This window comes from Lissotriton helveticus, chromosome 1_2 (assembly GCF_964261635.1).
Source record: "Lissotriton helveticus chromosome 1_2, aLisHel1.1, whole genome shotgun sequence".
NCBI classification, from domain to species: domain Eukaryota; kingdom Metazoa; phylum Chordata; class Amphibia; order Caudata; family Salamandridae; genus Lissotriton; species Lissotriton helveticus.
This window is the reverse complement of record NC_136058.1, coordinates 248,185,363-248,207,686: the sequence shown is the minus strand read 5'-3', so window position 1 is coordinate 248,207,686 and position 22,324 is coordinate 248,185,363. Positions and strand designations below refer to the sequence as shown.

General features: G+C 42.9%; 1 protein-coding gene across 1 annotated transcript in view; it reads right to left on the bottom strand.

Annotated features, from left to right (window-relative positions):
* Positions 1 to 22,324, bottom strand: part of LOC144800408 (vitamin D3 hydroxylase-associated protein-like) — a 387,916-nt gene that overhangs the window by 120,469 nt on the left and 245,123 nt on the right. Inside the window, exon 10 of the mRNA XM_078671679.1 lies at positions 13,205 to 13,302. Coding sequence (XP_078527805.1) covers positions 13,205 to 13,302 — 98 coding nt within the window. The remainder of the gene's footprint in view (positions 1 to 13,204; positions 13,303 to 22,324) is intronic.

Genomic DNA, 22,324 nt, shown 5'->3' with positions numbered 1-22,324 from the left:
AAGTAGTGAATCGTATCCACATCTTTTTGTTACCAAACTAGTTGAGAATTCTTTACCGCAAGTTAAAAATAGAGTATTGAAAGTCGAAAGTACCTGGCAAGCTAATACTCCATCACAAATGCTCCAGATGCTACAGTATCACCAGAACAGAATCAGGGAAGAGCAAGAACACGAAAGAAGACGTATGAAAGACACGAAAATGAAAGTACTGGTTGCACAGTCTGTTCCACAAGACAGTCAGAAGAGGGGTCCGAATCAAACTAGTCATTCTACAGCTCCGGCTAAAGGGACATGCAATTACTGTAAACAGCCAGGTCATTATATAAACGAATGTGCAGTTCTGAAACACAACATAGCTACAGGTAAGACGAAAGAGAGACCACGTCTTCCTAGACAAGAACATGCTCCGCAGAATTCCCAGCCACCGCAGAACGCACAACAGACAGTTACAGTACCGCAGCCTATAGCTGCCACACAACACGTTACACAACAGATGTACCAGTATGCACAGTCAGATTATCCAGAATATCAGCAGTATTCATGAAACAGCCTAGAGAGGGAGGTTGGCTTGCCTCTCATCGAGGTTCCTGTAGATCAAGAGGGTCCCTATGTACACAGTCAAGTATTAGGGAAAGACAGAAAGTTTCTGATTGATACAGGGGCAAGTAGGACTACCATCAGTCATGACGAGGTTCCAGGGGCTCCACTCTCAGGCTCTAGAAATGTTTCCCTTGGATTTTCAGGAAAGCCTATTGTTAATGAAATATCGAAACCAGTTTCCCTAGAAGTTGGTCCATTGTCCCGAACTACAGACTTGTTACTTACGAAATCCTGTCCTGAAAATTTACTAGGTATTAAGACCCTGAAAGAATTAGGAGCAGTTATATGCTGTTCCCCAGAAGGTGTGAGATTGTTTTTACGTGATTTTAAAGGTCATTATGTATTGCGTGATTTTGATCCAAGATTATTGAATGTACCTCAGCATTTATGGGCGCAAGGTCCAACTGATGTAGGTTGTATGCACATTACACCCTATCGTGTCACTCTGAAGCAAGGTGTTGTATTACCACGAATCCGACAGTACAAATTGCCACCTGAGGCTGTAGCAGCCTTATCCAAAATTATTGACGAGCTCATTGCTCAAGGAGTGGTTGTAAAAAATGACTCCAATGTATGTAATTCTCCTATCATTCCGATTCTTAAACGTACTGATCCCAATGCACCTCCAGTTTATCGATTAGTGATCGACCTTCGAGAACTTAATAAATGTATCATACCCCAGTACCCAGTGGTTCCAGATATTTCTTCCCTATTGACTGCCATTGATTCCGAAGCTACGTTCTTTACTGTTATTGATCTCAAGAACGCATTCTTTAGTGTCCCCATTCATCCAGACAGCCAATTCCTTTTCGGTTTCTGTTTAAATGGAAGAAGCTATAAATTCACACGAGCTCCTCAAGGTTTCACAGAAAGTCCTAGCATTTACAGTCAAGCACTTAAAAGACAACTAGACAGTATTCACATGCCAACTGACACTGCCCTACTCCAGTATGTCGATGATCTATTGATCACAGCCCGTTCTGAACGTGACTGCGAACGTGCGTCGCTTACAGTCTTGTATTTCCTGGCCGAGATGGGGCACAAGGTGTCCCTTTCGAAACTGCAATTTTGTGTCCAGCAAGTGGTGTACCTTGGACACTTACTGTCCAAGAGGGGTAGGCAGTTGACACCAGACCGTATCCAGTTAATAGCACATCTTCCACAGCCCAAGACACAGAAGGAGGTACGAGCTTTTATCGGCCTCACTTCTTACTGCAGACAATGGATTCCTCAGTACGCATATCTAGCCAAGCCACTGATACAGTTAACGACACAGGAGGCAGCCACATTGACTGTCCTCCCCTGGACCCAAGAACATACACTTGTTTTCAATGAGTTAAAGAAAGCTTTATGCCAAGCACCTGTTCTAGCGACACCAAACTACAGTAAGCCTTTTACACTTTTTGTCACTGAACGTGATGGTACAGCATTATCTGTTCTCACACAAAATCAAGCAGGACAACACAAGCCTTGTGCTTATTTTTCTAGCACATTAGATCCGGTGGCCCAGGCTCTGCCTGCGTGCCTCAAGTCAGTTGCAGCCACAGCCCTAGCTATCAGACAAAGTGATTCCATAGTGTTAGGACACTCCCTGACAGTACAAGTTCCACATTCTGTGGAAGTTCTTTTGAACCGAACACAGACTCAGCACTTGACAATTGCACGTTTAACAGGTTATGAACTGACACTGTTTCAGCCACACATAGAAATCAGACGCTGCAACATTTTAAATCCCGCTACACTGTTACCCTCAGTTACTTCAAATCCTGCCACACATGACTGTGTGGAAGTTGTTAACACCATGACAAAGCCACGACAAGACTTGACAGACATTGCATTACCTGATCCCGACCTGACACTTTATGTGGATGGTTCATGTATGAGGACAAGTACAGGAGAGTTAGTAGCCGCGTATGCAGTGACTACTGAAACTGAAGTTATAGAAACACATCGTATTGACACCCTGTCTGCTCAAGCAGCAGAGCTCGTCGCTCTGACCCAAGCCTGCATACGAGCCAAGAACCTGAAAGTAAACATATACACAGATTCACGTTATGCGTTCGGAGTCGTACACGACTTTGGAATCCTCTGGCAAGAGAGAGGTTTCATGACTTCTCATGGAACCAAGATTCAGCATGGCCCCCTCATTCAAGCTCTGTTAGATGCAATACATTTACCGACAGCTATCGCTATCATGAAGTGCAAGGCACATACGAAAGTCACTGACATCATTTCCCAGGGTAACGACCTGGCAGATCGAACAGCCAAGCTTACAGCTCAGACTCCAGACATTCCAGTTAACACGACACAGACAGACGTTCCAGACCAGACTACTTGTATGACAGTTAAGGACCCTACACAAGACGTACTAGATATACAGTCACATGCTACCCCAGACGAAATCAAGAAATGGTCTGAACAAGGAGGGGTCCAGACAGATCAAGGATGGGTGACGAAGGGAAAAGCCACATGGTTTCTCCCCGACTCTATGGTTCAAGTCATTATTAACACCGCACATAGTCCAGCACATTTAGGAGAAAAAGCCATGATAGACAGTATCCAGAATATCTGGTTTAACAAGCATTTACGAGCAGCAGCCAAACAGAAAGTACGTACCTGCATGATATGTTGTCAGTTCAATCCAGGTAAAGGTGTTCCGGTGGAACAAGGTGGATTCCATCCTCCTGACCACCCTTTTGAAGTCCTCCAGATGGATTATATTCAGATGGATCGATGCCGAGGTTTCAAGTATGTCCTCGTAATTGTATGCGCCTTGTCCAGATGGACGGAAGCATATCCAGTCCCAGATTACACTGCCGCGACCACTGCCAGGCAGTTGGTTCGTGAGTATTTCCCCCGCTATGGATTACCGAGGGTCGTGTATTCAGATAACGGCCAGCCATTCTCCTCCGAACTCATGAAACAAGTATCCCTACTGTTAGGGTACCAGTGGAAGTTCCACTGTGTACGACATCCTGAAGCAGCTGGTCTCGTCGAGAGACATAATCAGACCCTGAAAATCCGCATTGCAAAGGTATGCGCAGAGAAAGGCGTAGATTGGATGGTAGCATTGCCAGTCGCCCTTTTTTACATGAGAATGGTCGCTCACTCCCGTTCAGGTCTGTCACCTTTCGAGGTTGTATTCGGTCGTCCCCCAAACATGTGGGGTACACCTAGACCACGTACAATTACTGATGTTGACAGTAATATGCTGACAGATTACCTGGCTTCCTTGATGTCTGCACTACTCTCTTGTCGTTCACAGGTTGCCGCTGCTTTTCCAGACAACACCCAAGTGAAACCGCACGAGGTCATACCAGGCGACCTCGTTTTGATTAGGAACTTTGATCGTTCAAGTCCGCTGGAGCCCCGCTGGAAAGAACCAAAGCTCGTTCTGATGACAACAAGGACTGCGATCAAGGTGGAGGGCCGCAAAGGCTGGTTGCATTCCAGTCACGTTAAACGATTCCATGGACTCCGTCCAAAGACTTTTTTCAAGGACTGCCCCGTTCTCAAGGACTGCCCAGATACTGACTCTAAACTTCCCCTGTTAGAGAAAACTCCGCAGCAGGAGTATAAAGAAAAATTAAGGTCTAGTAAGTCAGCCAGTTTAATTGTCTAAGTCCCTCTCGGGTGAAACGGTTAGACAGGTTCCTGACATGTATGAGATAGACCCACATAGTGAGAGAGTTAGTCGAAACTCTAAGAAAATACGCTATTGTAAGAATTTACGCAGTCGATGCGTGATCACGTTACTGTTTATGTTATTTCTGAGTCTCATGGTTACATGCATAAGTTATGTTTTACATCTATGTTTTCCTCCTACTGTTTCACATGTACATTTTTCCTCTAATGTTACAGTAGAGCACACATTTAGTGAACTGCCTCCTCACGAGTTATCCTATCGTCTTGCTATGCGCAATAATACTTTTATCCGTATGTTACACTATTCACACCAGACTAGCAATGCCACTAATTGTTGGGTGTGTGGTCGACTCCCCCCTTTCCAGACACCGAAGGGAGTTCTGCCACTCTTTCCCTATCCGTTTTCACACAATGGTTCGTGTGGAGCATGGTCCACGTTAACGTCATCCTCAAACGATATGTCCCTTCTGAATAGAACATGTTTCCCAGACAAGGAAGGACTTTCCCATAGAACAGGGTTAGATCTAGAAAATGAAGTATATGATCTAGGTAATTATTCCTCAAATTTCATGGTTTTGAATGTTCAGTCCGAGACTACTCCAGATTTGCCTGCTATTACAGTCCTACCAGTGAAAGGCGAATTATGTGTCAGAAAGAATGGTTCAGTACATCTAGGACACAGTGATTGTACTACTGTGGTCGAGTATAGTGACAGTGGGAAATCTACTTTCAAAGCCTCACGTCATTCTTATTTTGTGTGTGGTCAGACCGCATATGTACGTCTGCCTCTCGATTGGGATGGAACATGTTACATTGCCTTCCTACTGCCACCAGTTTTGCTAGCCCTATCCGATTATCACAGAAACACACATCTAGTACACATCAGACATAGAAGGGAGACTGAATCCCCAATTGTCGATCAAACTGAAACTGCCTTAGAACAGTATCAAGACTTCAATAAAGGTTTCTTTTTCTTCATAGGTCCTGTCCAGAATAGTAAGCTAATACGTAGGCTAACCAGAACCCTTGAAGCAGTAGTGAATGAGACTACTTCCGCTCTAGGTAACTTAACCGAAGAACAATCTGCTATGAGATTTGTCGTGCTTCAAAATCGTCTCGTCCTTGACGTCATACTGGCCGATAGGGGCGGAGCTTGTAGAGTCATCGGATCTAGTTGCTGCATTTTCATTCCTAATAACGCACCGTCTGTATATTCAGCTGTAACCAGACTTCACAAGATAGCCCATCAGTTACACCAGAATCCAGGCACCTGGACATGGTCCGGTTGGCTCTGGAGTATAATATCTGCCTGGGGATGGAAAGTATTGTCATTCCTGGGTATAGTAGTAATGATCATATTCAGTTGTTGCCTATGTTTACAATGTGGCCCTGCGATTTGCGGCTTGTGCGCTACATCTTGTATTCCTAGTCCTAAGTCCCGTTCCAAGAAGATCCGAGACGAGCAAATGATGCTCTATGAACAGATAGATGGTATCATGACTATTGATGTTTCCTGAAGGAAACGTAGGGCACAAGGAGGGAATGAGGAAAATTGAATTTTGCCTTGTCATGTGTGCCTACGTGTTCCCCATCCTATGTTATATGTGCATGATCGATATGCATATATCCCCTTATGATCGATTAAAGACGCAATTATAGTTGTGTCCAACGTTAGTATGTCAGTTATCCGGTCCCCGTGAAAGCAACGTGAATTAGGCTTCTAGGCCTATGTTGTCAACGTTTTACATTATGCACGTTAGACTTATCGAATTGTCCCCGTTACTAGGCCTCAAAGGGCCTGAACACCAGATTCAAGCTCCAGTCTCCTGAACCCACTCCGAGGAGCGATGCAGCCCCTCCCGCATCCCTGACCCTTCGCTTACTTCTTGCAGCGCAGCGCGGTGCCCGGCCTGGCTCTGCCTGCCTGTCTGCCAAGAATATGTTATGCCTACAGTTATCAGTTCAGCTCTCCGTCTTCACATTCCTAAGCTAACGAACTGCATAAACATCTTCAGCTATAGTCTAGTCTTTCTGTCTCCATGCAAGTGAATTACTGTATTAGTATCCATAGAAGATTCATAGCACACGCAATACATGAAGAATATATGCATGCACCAGCCTTAGTGTCAAGTAGCCTTTGCTCTGATGACTTTTAGATTCTATCAACATGTACTCCAAACACAAGATACCAGATATGATATAGGTACATGTCGTCCTGACATCTTAGACTTTAGTCTCCTCTTCTAGTGCAGAAGTCAGAGCCCCCAGCTCTCCCTAGTTACACGTCATGGCCCGTTTGCGCGCACCAGTAGGTTAAAGGTTCCAGCTGCCCAGGTAGCCCCCTCCATGTATCCACCCATTTATGACACTTCTGTGACGTCTTCATCACATGTCTATGTACACGCCTTCTTTGTACGCCCATTTGTTTTTATCTTACGTTTGTCACTTGTTACGCCTACTGTATTCAATGCAATTGTAATGTTTTCCTATATATACTATGTAATGTTAATGAGACGTGGCAGCTGCCATTCCATGCCATTCTATTTCAGGCTGTTCCGATCCTGTCCCTTCCCTTATGCCTGATTAAAGCCTGTTCGACTCAGATACCCCGGATCCTGCCTCTTATTTATGGAGCTATCTGTTTTATTTTATGCATAGAAAAATAGTACCGGTAATTAATTATTTATTTACCACAGAATAACTATTTAAAAACGGCCGTAGTCTCACTGAGTTGGAAACAGGCTCTAATACTTCCTCTATGGAAGAAGCTTAGGGCCCGATTCACAGAATGAACTTAAGACTCAATCGAAAACTTACTACTATTTTGGTATTCACAGAATGCACTTACTACTTTTGGTATTCACAGAAGTTAGGATTTTGTCTTAAGTCTGTCTTAAGTCTGTCTTAAGACAAACTTAAGACAAAATCCTAACTTCTGTGAATACCAAAAGTAGTAAGTGCATTCTGTGAATACCAAAATAGTAGTAAGTTTAGGATTGAGTCTTAAGTTCATTCTGTGAATCGGGCTCTTAAAGCTGAACTTACTATACTGAGTAACTTCAGACCAATCTCACATCTGCCGTCAATTTACCAAATTTTGAAAAAGTTTGTCAATCAGGAATTGTCTGCCTATCTTGAATCAAATAATCTTTTACATGAATCGCAATCAGGATTTCGTCCCGGCTTTAGTGCTGAGTCTGCCCTACTAGAAGTAACTGAATTCATCAACAGCAATTTCGATCAGGGTACTTTAGTTACAATGGTTTTATTGAACCTGTCAACAGCATTCGATACAGTGTTACATCCAATTCTGCTAGACAGATTAAGAATGTTGGGGAACCAAGGATAGGCTTTTGCTTGGATTAAATCATATTTGGAGGAGAGAAACCAGGCGGTCCACCTCCCTTCTTTTACCTCCACTGCTAAGCCACTCCACTATGGGGCCCCTCAGGTCTCTGCATAACCCATGCATTATTCAACATGCACGTCCAGTCACTTGTCAATTTTGTAGTGTCCTAGGCTATAAAGTTATGTCCTGTGCCGAAGGTATCCAACGGCTTCTCTCATTTCATGAAGACAATTGTGATTCTCTGTCAGCATTTAAATAGTGCCTAAGAGGTGTATAGGAATGGATGGACAGCAAATATCTTAAATGAAACTCAGATAAGACAGAATTTGCTTTCTTTGGAACAAAGGGTTTCTCAGAATCTATTTTATTTATTTATTTATTTATTTTTGACATTTAATAGAGCGCAAACAAATGCCCGCAGGCGTCTCGGCGCTGTACTCTTGTAGACTCTCCTAGCTTTGGCTTCTAGCTCTTAAAGATTAAACAACCATGTTTTCAGCTGCTTTCTGAATGACAGGAGATTTGGGCTAGATCTGATGGATTGGGGAAGTGTGTTCCATAGTTTCGGAGCAGCCACCAGGAAACGTCTATCTCCCCAATTAACTAATTTAGTCCGTGGTACTACCAGATCGTTCATCTTAGCAGAACGGAGTGGCCGCGGAGGATGATATGGCGTGAGGTGATCTCTCAGGAATTGTGGGGCTTGTTGGTGCAGTGATTTATACACGATACACAAGGTCTTGAACTTGATTCTATTCCTAACTGGGAGCCAGTGAAAATCTCTCAAGGTATCAGTTATTGGTTTAAATCTAGGGACACCCGAGAGAAGTCTGGCCGCAGCGTTCTGTACTGACTGCATTTTCTTAATGACCCTGATTTGGGCACTGGCGAACAAGCCATTGCAATAGTCTAGTGCAGACAGGACAAGGGCGCTTACTAATGTCCTGCCTACAGATTTGGGGAGAAATGGCAGGATCTTTTTTACCAGGCGTAATTTGTAAAATGCCACAGAGGTCGTCTGGTTGGCATGAGCCACAAAGTTCAAGTTATCATCGAAGATGACACCTAGGTTTCTCACCTTCGGAGTGGGTTTAGGCAAGGCTCCGAAAGATGAAGGCCACCATGCAGAGGACCAACTGGGGCTAAGGTGACCAAAAGTTACCACCTCGGTTTTTTCGGAGTTCAGTTTTAAGCGGCTTGCTGACATCCACCGTCCGATAGCCAACATTCCTGCCTTAAAACTCTCCGCTACTGTTTCCCCATCATTTCTGACGGTCAGAATCAACTGGGTGTCATCCGCATATGAGGTAAGGTTCATCCCATGCGCTTTGATGGTTTTAGCGAGGTCCGACACGTAGATATTAAATAGTGTCGGACTAAGGGATGAACCTTGAGGTACCCCACATGGCAAGGACAACTCTGTTGACTCGAATTGTCCCAAGGCAACTGCCTGAGATCTATCCGCCAGAAACGATGCCAGTAGATTCTTAGCTAGGCCTAGCACGCCCATCCCCTCGACACGGTCGACCAAAATCTTGTGGTCGACCGTGTCGAAAGCGGCCGATAGGCCTAGAAGCACCAGTAGTACTGAGCGTCCTTGGTCTCGGATTAGTCGGATGTCATCCGCCTCTTTAATAAGCGCCGTTTCTGTTCCATGAAACTTGCGGAATCCAAATTGAGTTTCATCGAGCAGATGGTTTTGTTCGATAAATTCCGCAAGTTGAATGTTCAAGGCTTTTTCTGCCACTTTGGCTAGAAATGGGAGGTTAGCTATGGGCCTGTAGTTTTTTAACTCCGTTTTATCTAGGCCGGATTTTTTCAGGAGTGGCTTCAGTAAGGTTTTTTTTAGTAAAGTGGGGAAGATTCCTGTGCGGAACATTAGGTTGCAGATTTGAGTTATAACTGGGACCAAAGTATCCATTAATGGGCGGAGAGTTTTCAAGGGGCAAGGATCCAGTGCTGAACCGGACTTAATGGATTTGATGATATCCTGAGTTTGATTTTCTGAAATTTCCACAAACTGCGAGAAGGTATTGTCAGTATGTGGCGTGATTGTATCATCATAGTTTTGTTTATCAGAGGAGGTAAATGATGAAAAAATATCATTTACTTTAGTGAAAAAGTAGGAAGCTATTGAGTCACAAAAACTTTGTGAAAATGGGGGATTCAAGTCAGGAGCACCTCCTGCAAGCTGTTTGGTTATGTCATAGAGCCTTTTATTAGAGTTATTTGCGCTCTCAATTTGCTCCCTGTAATATTTTTTTTTGGCTTCCATGATCAGGAGTTTGTACTGAGTTAAAAGCTTCTTGTACTTATCTTTGCTTTCCTCTTCATAATTTATCCTCCAATGCCTTTCTTTATTTCTACAAAGCTGTTTATATGTTCTGAGTTCCTCTGTATACCAGGGTGCTGAAGGAGAGTTTCTATTCTTGGACATTCGTTTAACTGGAACTAGTTTATTGGTAGCATGGACCAGCCAGTCTTGGTATTGCTTTGTAGCGGTCTCTGGCTCAGTAGACAAGATGGGTTTCGAATTATCAAGTGATACTTTGAGATTAGGAATGTTAATGTCTTTCCATACCTTGAAAGATTCCTGTCTCAGGGGGGGAGTTTTAGGAAAGGGTGCCTCGCTGATTTTTATAGTACCTAATATCAAGTGATGGTCTGTCCAAGTCATAGGGAGGACGTCAGTTATTAGCAGATTTTGTAAATTGGTAAATATACCATCTAAAGTATGCCCTGCATTATGGGTGGGTCCCATCACCAACTGTGATAGGCCACAAACCTCCATTTCTGACTGTAGGGCCATGGTGTCTTTATCTTCAGTACATTCTAGATGGAAATTATAGTCTCCTAAGAGTGTTATTGACTTCTCGGTAGCAAGGGATTCTAAAATAGTAGCAATTTCTGTAAGAAATCCCAACCGAGTCTCGGGTCGTCTATGTAATAGAATACCTCTAAAGTTATAAGTGGGAGACAGATAAATATCAAACTGGAACGCCTCACATGTCGTGGTAGGTATTGTCGTGGTGCGCATTTTAAAAGTGTCCCGGGCTATTATAGCGATTCCACCTCCTGTTTTGCCTATTCTGTCCTGTCTATAGGCTTTAAATCCTTTTGGAACGGCTATCACAAGATCTGGATCCGATGTTTTATCCATCCAGGTCTCTGTCAGGAACATTATGTCAATATTCCTGTCTAGTATTAGATCAGCAATTTCTTGCCTATGTTTAGCCAAGGAGCGAACATTAATAAGAGTAATAATGGGTTTTTGTATTGTCTGATTTTGATTGTCGCTTCCACCGGTTTGTTTAGGAGAGGGATGGCCGCTTGACAGTGTTTGCATTTTAAAATAGTGGTAGAAGATATGGAGTCCAGGCTGTATCTAGTACATCCTTCCTTTGATTGAGGGCGTATTTCAGTTAGCGAAGAATGAGTATAGGGTGGGAGGCGAATAAGTGTGGCAGAGCCAGGGGGGGTGGCCCTAGGCCCGTGTCCGGCGCGGACGGGCGCAGACGGGCTTGCCTTTGGCGCGCCGCCGGCGCGCCCGCTGCGCCCGCCCGCTGCGCGGACGGAATGACCCCATTATTTTATACCCTGCCGAGGAGGGCGTGAGTCGTCCTGCCACTGGACCGCCAACCCTTTCTCCCTCCAAGATGGCGCCCCTGTCCCGCGTCGTCAGCCCGCAATCGGCCACGCCGGGATGAAGGGGTGAGAGAAGCACGCCTCGGTGCAAAGTAGATCTTGCACTCGAGAAGCCTAGTTGTGCAAAGGTAATTAAAATTGTAACCATTAAAATATTTACATCAGTTTAAAAGTTACCGCAATATCAGCGCACTTCAAACAAAAGGGACAGAGAGTAGAACCCCCGGCTTTCCGCCTCAGGGGAGAGTAAACACGTACACAGAGCAAAAGGGCACTGCTCCTTAAGTATCCGGGAGGGCGGGAGGCGTCCTGCCACTGGACCGCCAACCCTTTCTCCCTCCAAGATGGCGCCCCTGTCCCGCGTCGTCAGCCCGCATCGGCCATGCCGGGATGAAGGGGTGAGAGAAGCACGCCTCGGTGCAAAGTAGATCTTGCACTCGAGAAGCCTAGTTGTGCAAAGGTAATTAAAATTGTAACCATTAAAATATTTACATCAGTTTAAAAGTTACCGCAATATCAGCGCACTTCAAACAAAAGGGACAGAGAGTAGAACCCCCGGCTTTCCGCCTCAGGGGAGAGTAAACACGTACCTATCAAATGGTGGCCTGAAGAACTAGGGCCTACACATATGTCTTCTTCTTTTGTAGGTAATCTTGGCATCGCATTTGATACCAATTTATAATTTGTACCTCAAATGTCAAATATTTCATCTGTTTGTTTCATGAAACTCGAATCATTAAAAATCGCTATATCTGGTTCCGGATATTACCTGGAAGACCATTGTCTATGCGGTAGTCACTTCAAGACTGAACTATGCTTACCTTCTGTACCTTATCCTTCCCGTGTACTGTATTCACAGACTCCAGATTGTCCAGAATGCAGCACCTAGATTGATTTTGAGAATCCCTTTTTGTCAATCAGTCACTTCACATTTGAAACATTTAAACTGGTTGCTAGTTTTTAAGCGCTATAAACTCAAGGTATTAGTGTGTGCTTACAGAGCTTTCTGTCAGAAAGGCCCAGTCTATATTAGGACTAGGCTATAGCCATATCAACAATCCAGATCTCTTAGATCCAACATCCTTCTGCTATTACAAGTCCCCAAAATATGCAAGGGCAGATCTGGTGGCAGATCCTTTGCCTATCTTGCATCCAAATTTCAGAATGGCCTTCCGTTGTTTTGGGATGAAGTACTCCACCTTATCTATTTTTAGAAAGCAATTAAAGACTTTTCTTTTTAATTAGCCCCCAATGGATTACCATCACCTAGGTGTGAGGGCTGTTTTCCTTCTTATAATTGGTTTATTATTTTTTTAAATGTCAGGCGATAATAGTTTTTACGCTATTCTGAAATACAACTGGCCTTGGACACGGGGTTTGGTGTCATTGTGGCTGCCATCCATCCATCCTGCAAACCTTACCGATAACCTGCAAGTGGCCTGATTCTCTGCTCCTCCTGGCCACCTCAGTAATGCGTGGAGGCATTCCAGTAGAACCACTGTGTTTGAAGGAGAGACATGACATTGACATTCCTTCTTACTGGTAGGAGACAAATAATCTCCTCCCATCTTGTAGTGGTTGCCCGTCTGGGCTGGGAGAGTTTCTCCACTGCTGATTGCGCTGCTTGCCACCTAGGCATTTGTTGACTCCTCTGGGTGCTGTAGAACTACCAATCCCCTCCAGCTACATTTCATCCACCATTAAACATCCATAAATCTTCCACTCCTCCTGCAACATCCAAATCCATAAATTCTAGGTAGCATCACAAGGCTTTTGACTGTTTATGTATAGATATTTACAATTTAAATCCTTACCCATAAGTGGTCCCAAAAACGTCCTATATAGTACATTAAACAGAGGCCTGCCACCACAGTAAAATAAAGTAAGCCAAGGAGAATGCCAGGAAGAATGGAATTTGCAATGAGCAATCAGAGAGCAGTCAAGCTTGATGTGCCACAGACTTACAATGCATCCAGAAAAGTACTTCCACCATCGGCAAATAGTCCTCTCATGTAAAGTTCAGTTGACATGTAGTTAATTCGGGGAGGAGTGAACTCTATGAGCTGTAAGAGAAAGAAGAGTACTTAGCAAAAGCATGCATACTACTCCTACTGCAATAGAAATTTTAATTTTTAACAATTATTATTGTAATAATTCGTATTAAATTAGAATAATAGTAGTATTTCTACCAGTAATAGAAACAATACACATAGGAGATTCCGGATTATTAACTTGGAGGAAGGGCTTGGTTAATTTAGTAAACGCTGATCTTGTTAGGTCAAACCTCAATATGAATGAAAAATCCTCCACTTAAACCCTGGTATTAATGGCTCAAAGCAGTAGGCTATTTCCCCGGAGCAATGTGAGTCACAAATTTAAGCAGCACAAAAAACAATAATAACCTCAGTTAACAAAACTGTAAAATTTCAGAGCAATACAGTTACAAAGAGAACAATTTAATAAATAAAACAAGAAAAAAACATCAACATTGGACAAGGGTATCAGGAGATATGATGCTCTGAAGGCAAAATGGGTTATTCAGCGTTTGGAGGATGGAAGGACATCTGTCATAAACGGGAGGATGTTAGCTGCTCTCTATTTAGAATGTATTTGTGGTTAGGTACTCTAAATGGGGCAGAATGGACATCCGCCTTAATTTATAACATTTAAGAAGCCACCAAAATGTTACAAAACATGCAAAGAAGCAATGGGGTTGCCAAGATCAATATTGGTTCATGTGCATTATCATATGGAGCCACCAGAAGCCACCTTTGTGCCAGCAATGAAGACAAGAAAAAGTTACCCACAAACTGTTCACCCTCAGAAAGACCCAGAGTTCAGGGGCAGTTACCGTCCCACTTAGTTCAATCAAAGCATTCAAACCTTTCTGACCTTCCTGGGGACTCAGCCAGGGCCACAAAAAGGGGGCAGATCTATTCGCCTGTAATTCATTCTACAGCCTAGAGTCATATTTCCTTCAGAAGGTACATACTTTCCTCCTCGTGACTCTTGCGGGTCCAAGATAATTTTTAGGTTTCAGGTCATGGTTGAGCAGTGAGATGCGGCTCAACCATTAGGTTGACTAGGACCCCAGCATGGTCCCCAGTGACACTGATCTGATTGTCCTTCATCCAACGTGCCCTACTGCAGCCTTTTCTGTCCCTGAAGCTATTGGAGGCTAACTGGTTTAACCCTTGAGATCACTTCAAAGAAAGGCTGAAAGCAGAAGCTGGTCCTAAGTCTCCCTCCTTCTCATGGAGCTCAGCAAAAAGCAAACATACTTTCTCTTTTGGGGCCTCTCAAGTTCAGTTGCGGATGAGCGGAGATGTCTGCAAGGTTTATGAAAGCAGATGCGATTAATGACATGTGCTGGACCAGTGTTATGCAGTGCGTTGAAAGCGTGAGTGAGGAGTTTGGATAGTGCTCATTTGTAAATGGAAAGCCAGTGGAGCTCCTTCAGTTGTGGTGTGATGTGAATGTAGCGAGGGAGATTAAGAGTGATTCTGGCAGCAGATTTCTTAGTGGTCTGCAGCCTTCTGTTGAGTTTTTGGTTGATCAAGGCATTGAGGCAATGATGATTCTGAGATTCTTGGCATAGAAGGTGATGGGGGTGTTGGTCTAAATTATTTATTTTGCTGAACTAATGGTTATATTGTTTTATAATTAACGTATAGTAAAAAACTATGCAAAAATGGTATTAATGAAGCTTCTTTATAGAAGTGACTACATAGACTACCAAATAGTGCCCCTTACTTCCTTTCAAACACAAGCCGACGCACACATTTAAATGGATGTAATTTCCTGTTATTGGAAACATGTGAAGTACATTTATGCAAGCCAACAAATATGGAAATGATTGCTTCTTGAGTTTGCTCGTTCTTTAATTTTCAAAACAAACCAGCCGACACGTGTTTTGTCGCATTAGGAACAATCTTTCCGCGACTTCCTCAGGGCTGCATACTAGGAGAATTGGATCAATGGTTTGTCGCTCAGCCGGTGATAATTTCGACCCGGCCGGGGCCGAAACAAGTAGTCAGCTAATGACTTTTGTTTGAGGAATCCCCAAATCAGAAGTTCCAGAACGGATCATGGAAAATGACGTGGGTTATATAGAAAGTCTCTGATGTCAAAGGAAAAAACCCATAGATAACACTGGGTTCGTTCCGAGAGGTGAGGCGGCTGTGGTATAGCCGACAACAGAATCTGTCAATTGGTCCTGGTGGACGCCGTGTGTAAGAGAAGAAAAAAGTCTGGAGGGGCGGATAACTCCTTGCATTCTGAAATCTTGCCCTGTGTAGGTCAAACGAAACATCCATAGGTCACTGGGTTCCTGGATGTGCACCATACACCAACAGCTTTTCTTTCTCTCAACCACTGCGTCCACTTTAGCAGAGTGCCTTGACGATCCCTGGTTATTTACAAACTCTCCTCTGGACCAGTAATGCCCCTTACTGCCAGACTATACAAATTGCAGTCATTATCCTATATCACTCAGATTGGCCTTCATCTATTGAGCTCTAGAGGATCAGAATATGGAGTTCACAGCACATTGACCATACACAAAATCTCTCTTTCCGTTGTTAAAAGACCCTAGAGATTGCCACTTCCCATGGTTTTGTTTTTTTCACTTAATTCCCCAAGTTTTTCTTTCTTTCACTCTACTCTAATTAACCAGGGAAGAGCAGACTTATGGCTGAACCACATTTTAATACCTGCAAATTGTATCCCGGTAATATAACAGCATCGAAAGTGGTTTGAATGCCAGATGCTTCGCATCTATAAACAACTCAACCTCACATCAACTTATATTGGTTTAAAATGACTGACTGCATTAAAGATAGCTAGGATTCGTGGTAAATAAACAAGGGTCTTTGTTAATCATATTCTATCAAGGAATTGCGTAATGTGGGTAATGAAACATGAATTTGAAATTTATATTGCGCTCGAATGCCCAAGATTGCTGGATGGCTAAGCATGCTGACGAACTTTGACTTCATCTGTCTACAGAATCGTGGGATGCAGAGGCCCCTATACATTTAGATGGTTTCTCCGCGTATTCAGTTCCAGCAACCCGTTCTGCTAGTGGACGTGCTCCCGGCAGCCTTATCACATCAGTAAAATTAGATGATAACTGTAAAGTAGAGGTCCTGGAGACTAACTTAAAGGCCATTTTGGGTACCCTTTTATTATTTCCTAATAAGAGTAGATTACTCCTTATTAATTTTTATAATACAGTTACATTGAATAATTAGCCAGATGCTGTTTTCAGTCTTAAATCATTTATTGATGAATTTTATGAGTCAGAACCCCCTTTTACTGTAATTTTGGTAGACAGGGATTTCAATTTGCATCTCTGCTACTCCTGTAAAATGTATAGAGATCCTGATTTTGAGCATCCATCTGATAACCAGGTGCATTTAAAACACTCTTGCCAAGGTGATGTCGCTAATAACCTAATCTTCGAGTTCAATCTAATGAATTGAATGGCTATTCATCAGAATAATCTGAGTGAGAGGATACCTACATTTAAGGGGGGCACTGTGCTGTTATTGATCACATTCTTGTTTCCTCCTGTTTTTTCTGTACTCTTAGAATTTAAGGTCTTAAGACACAACCTGAACAATCATAATCCCCTAATAGTCTTATTCCATTGGGACAAGAAATCCTTGGGAGTAGTTTCCCTAGAAGGTTTCCATCACTTTGACTAATAAGGGCCGTAGGATGACATCGTTCCTTCAGTTTTTTTTCCAAAATCTGATTTATACATGTCAAGATGATTTTATCTTTTGATTGTCTGAAGAAGAGTCACCCCAGGGTATTCCTACGTTATTTTCTAATATTGGTAGTTTTATTAAATCCCCGATTTGCAAAAACGTTCCATCCCCTGTAATTTATGCAGACAGATGGTTTGACGGACGGTGTTATCAAACTCATAAGGACCTCTGGAACATTCTACATGCAAGGCCTCGCTGCCAAGAGAAGGTTAAAAGGGCTAATACTGTTTTTAGAACGCCCTGTAAGCACCGTAAAGCTTAGCTTGGAAGTCCTGAGACAATATTTTAATTGCCAGTTAGCAGCACGATAATTCTGCTTTTTGAAGTGTCGTCAACTTGCTTCTTTTTTAGCAATGATCAACTCTCCTACCAGGCTTGTACTATTACTTCACCCGAGTTGATCACTTTAAGGCCATTTAGAGCCTAGATGAGGAGCCTGAGGCACTGAAGAATTTGAGGACTGACCAGCACATTGTTTTTCAGCTGTGTGAGGTCAAAGCTGCCATCTCTCAGTTACCATCAAACAAGGTACCAGGGCCAGATGGAGTACCAGGGGATCTTTTCAAAACCTGTACAGATATGTGGGCCCCTCTGTTGACATTACATTTAAACTCTACAACCACTGGACCTCTCCCATTAACCTGGTCTCAATCAATATTAGTCCCTGTCTTTAAAAAGGGCAACAGGTCAGACCCTGCTTGCTTTAGGCCTAACTCTTTGATAGGCTCAGAGGCAAAAATCACTGGCAGATTTTTTTAAATGGGCTTATGGATTGGGCAGAGGAGAGAGCTTTTTTATCCGACCTATAGTGCGGGTTCCATTCGGGCTGGGGTACCATAGAGCAAATTCTGAACCTCTATCTGTTGATTTGTAAGTACTCTAAGGCCAAGAAGGGGGCAATCCTTCTGGCCTTTATGGACCTCAGCCCTGCCTTTGATAGAGTTAATCGCTCTAAGCTGTGGTTCAGGATGGCTCAGATGGATGTCGATATGGTTTTAATACATTTTTTGCAGCACCTGCACAAATATCTTTCAGCTAGTGTCAGGTTTGGCTCCAGCAGGGAATGCACTGAGCACTTTAAATTGCGGCGTGAGGTTCGGCAAGGCTGTATTTATTTATTTTTATATCAATCAAACAGAGCAAACCTTGATAGTTCCAGGTGTAAATGTCCCTAAAGTTGGAGGCCACCCTATACCAGCCCTGCTTTATTCAGACGATACAGTTTTATTCGCCTGGACAGCTAAAGGCTTACAAAAACATCTTAGACTCTTTATTAGTTTTATAAACGGTCTCGACCTGATGAGGAACTTTTCAAAGTCACATTTCATGAAGTTTGGTCTACCTAGCATGAAAACAATTACATATGAAATAGATGGCCATCACATTACCCAGGTAGATACGTTCAGATATTTAGGGGTTCAGTTGGACTCAGGGATTATTTGGTATTAGATTATAACCCAGAATGTTTTGTCTTTTAACTAACCGTGGGCAATGAGCTCCGCTCTGCTAGTGGAGGTTGCGGAGATTTGTTAACTACGCATTATTTTGAAAACACGGAATTCATGCAAAAATTCTGACTCCCCCATGTTAGCTACTGCACCCACACATCTTTGCTAAGGCAACTTAACCGTTACATTCTATAAAGCATATAACCAATTCACAAAAGAAAAATTTGAAAAATATTAGGCAATGAGAGAGGTGATGATTTAGGGGGAGGAACAAGCAGATTCCTTGAACACAAAGAGCATACAATGCTGATCGATTCGGTGGTGGTCCCATCCTCCTAGAACCACCCCATGCAAAGTTATGGGCAAACATTCAATGCCAACCAAAGTCCCAGCAAAGCATTAAGGGGCGAGATTCTAGAGTGCAGTGAATATTATAGTATTAGCTCTCAGCTGAGCCAGGAGAGCCTGCCCCTTGAGGAATGTTTTGATATTGGATACTATAATATTCACTGCACTCTAGAATCTCGTCCCATAATGCTTTGCAAGGTCTTTGGTTAGGATTGTATTTTTGCCAATAACTGACTGGGCTTGGGGTGGTCCTAGGAGGATGGGACCGCCACCGAACCGTTCAGCAACTCTTGGTGCTCAAGGCATCTGCTTTGTTCTGTCCCTAGGTTAGGGAGGATTCCAAAATTATCACCTCTCTCACTGCTTGCTTTATTTTCATTTTCACTTTTGTGAGATGACTATATGCATTTTAGCATGTAAAGATAGAGTTATTTGTTGTTTAACTAAAGGTACTGGTTGCTATATTTTCATTTTCATTTTTGTGAGATGACTATACATTTTAGCATGTAAAGATAGCTATTTGTTGTTTTATTAAAGGTATGTGAGATTTTTGTTTTATTAGTTGGGATGAGATGAGGGGAGTTTCACAGACACAGGAATTCATGCAAAAACTCTGGAATAAAGTACTGTACCCACAACCCTATGATACAACAATTTTATCTTTACATGCTAAAAAGCAGATAACCAATTTACAAAAGTGAGCTTTAAGAAATATCAGGCAATGACAGAGGGTGATTTTGGGGTCCCCCTAACTTAGGAGGAGGACCAAGCAGATGCCTTGAACACAAAGAGCATACCATGCTCAACAATTATGGTGGTCCCATCCTCCTAGGACCACACTGAGCAAAGTTATGGGCACAAATGCCATGCCAACCAAAGGCCCAGCAAAGCGTTATGGGGCGAGATTTCAGATTGCAGTGAATACTATAGTATTAGGTCTCAGCTGTACCGGGAGAGCCTGCCCCTTGAGAAATGTTTTGATATTGGATACTATAATATTCACTGCACTCTAGAATCTCGTCTCATAATGCTTTGCAGGGCCTTTGATTGGGATTGTATTTGTGCCCCATAACTGTGCTTGGGGAGGTCCTAGGAGGATGGGACCACCACCGAACCGTTGCATGATGTGCTCTTGGTGCTCAAGGCGTCTGCTTGGTTCTCTCCCTAGGTTAGGGAGGACTCCAAAATCATCACCTCTCTCACTGCTTGCTGTTTTTTAATTTTCACTTTTGTGAGATGACTATTTTATCAAACGTATGTGAGGTTTTTGTTTTAATAATTGGCATGAGATGAAATAGAATTGCGGAGCGGAGTTCACAGAGTTTTTGTTCAATTCTGCAGAATTCCGTGTAGTGGTACCCTGCCAACTATGTCCACCCATACATTTAACAGAGTGATATTTAGCATAGGAGATTATTCCAGCAGACTCAAGCGCGCTCATATACAATCGGTCCTGGAAATTTACAGGGCCAATTGCATCCCATTCGTGAGCTATGGCAGTGGAATATGGAGAGACATCCAGGCTGCCGCAATCCAAGCAGCCGAAAAAAAAATTTAAGGGGCCTTCTGGGAGTTTCACAAAGTGTACCTTATGAAATTGTCCATGAAGAGCCGGATTAGGATTACATTATTGACCAGCTCTGTTGCTGTCCTCTAAAACTCTGGCTTTCTATCTGGTAGAAAGAGGAACAATGGGGCATATTATCAGGGGATTTATCTCCGCTTTTTTGGCTTTAAAAGCCAAGAAAGCGGAGATAAAATGATCTCCCTATCAGCAACAGGGTGCTAACACGCAAATTCGCATGTTAGCACCCTTTTTCTCTACGCTTCCCCTTGCATCTCTAATGAGATGCAAAGGGGGCGTTCCAGAGAAAAATAATAGGAGAAATGTTGTTAAGCGACATTTCTCCTATTATCAAGGATTTCGCTAACCCTGTTAGTGATAAAAAAAGTAGCGCTAACCGTGGTAAGCACTATTTTTTTTACACCTGGGGCCTCATTTATGAGGCCTTTCGTGCCTTTTAAGCTGCTGGTGCGTCACTTTTTGTGACGCACCAGCAGCGTAAAAAATATGCCTAGTTGCACCATATCTACAAAGTGACGCATCTAGGTAGATGCGTCACTTTGTAAACCCTTGCGCTACATTATACCTACGCCAGGTATAATGTATGCAAGGGGGGCGTATTGTCGCAAGGAAGGGTCGTAGAAGTGACGCAGTGAAATCTATGAGATTTCAGTGCCTCACTTTTAGGACGCCCTTGCGTCAAAATCTTGCGCCTGCCTCACAGCAGGCGTAAGACTGACGCAGGCCCTTTCACATGGGGCGTGCCCCATGTGAAAGGACGCATTGCTGGAGTTGCGTCACTTTTGTGACACACTCCAGCAATGATTTTACTTTTATGATTTTATTTTTTTAAACCAAATAATGATTATGTTTATGAATCCCTGAATGATAATGCAAAGCACATTATACAACTTCTACATCAATACATCATCATGGCAAGAATCATCCTGTGCGTGCATAGCAAGTCTTATTCATCAAGCCAAATTGCATCATCATGCAAAAGGTCCTGCTTTTTCAATGTATAGGATATTCATGTGGTAAGGGATAGCCTGTGCCACATATAGTATTCATTAAGTATTTCAAGTTTCCTGTCAGTGGCAGCTGATACAGTGAGCTTCCTTTCCAGCGGTGCTATGTGACTCGCTAAGTAATAAGCATGCTGTACAAAGTTCTACAGAAAAAGACACACAATGGAGTTCTTTATTTTATTAAGGTTGGAAGGGCATATCCTTACTAAGTGCAATAATGTTTGGCTATTTACACCATGTATTATATAATTTTAAAAGTATTATTTGTAGGTGTTGTTGCGCAGCCCTCAACACCACACCACATCATTAAACTCCACTGCATTCCACTCCACAACACAAAATACAATTCCACATAATTACACTCCCAACCACCCAATCCCACTCCACAGAATTCCAGTACACTCAATACCACATAATTACTATCCACATAATTCCACAGCACACCATGCCACATAATTCAAATACAGAAATCCACTCCACATCACACAATTACACAACTAACTAATCCAATCCAGCCCCAATAATTCGACAACACATCACATACATACACTCCTTTATACATAAGTAATGAACATTACCATTTACATTGTTAATAGCTCTAGGCCTAGAGCATTTCCAATGCTTGTTACTATTGTAACAAGCTTCTTCCACAGGCTCATTTATTTGAGATTAGACGGTATTTGTGTGGTCTTTTTTATCGTTTTTTGTAACTATTGTCATCTGAAAGTAGGCAATGATAAGCCTGTATCATTTGTAAAAATAAATGGCACCACCGCATCAGCTTTTTTATGATAATGACCTTTCTGTTGGTTACAGACTCCCTGGTCCATCTTTCCATTTTTGGAATAATGTGAACATATTTTTCATCTGTTTGCTTGGGCACTACCAACCAGAATATAAGATCCTTAAGTATTTGCCCGGCG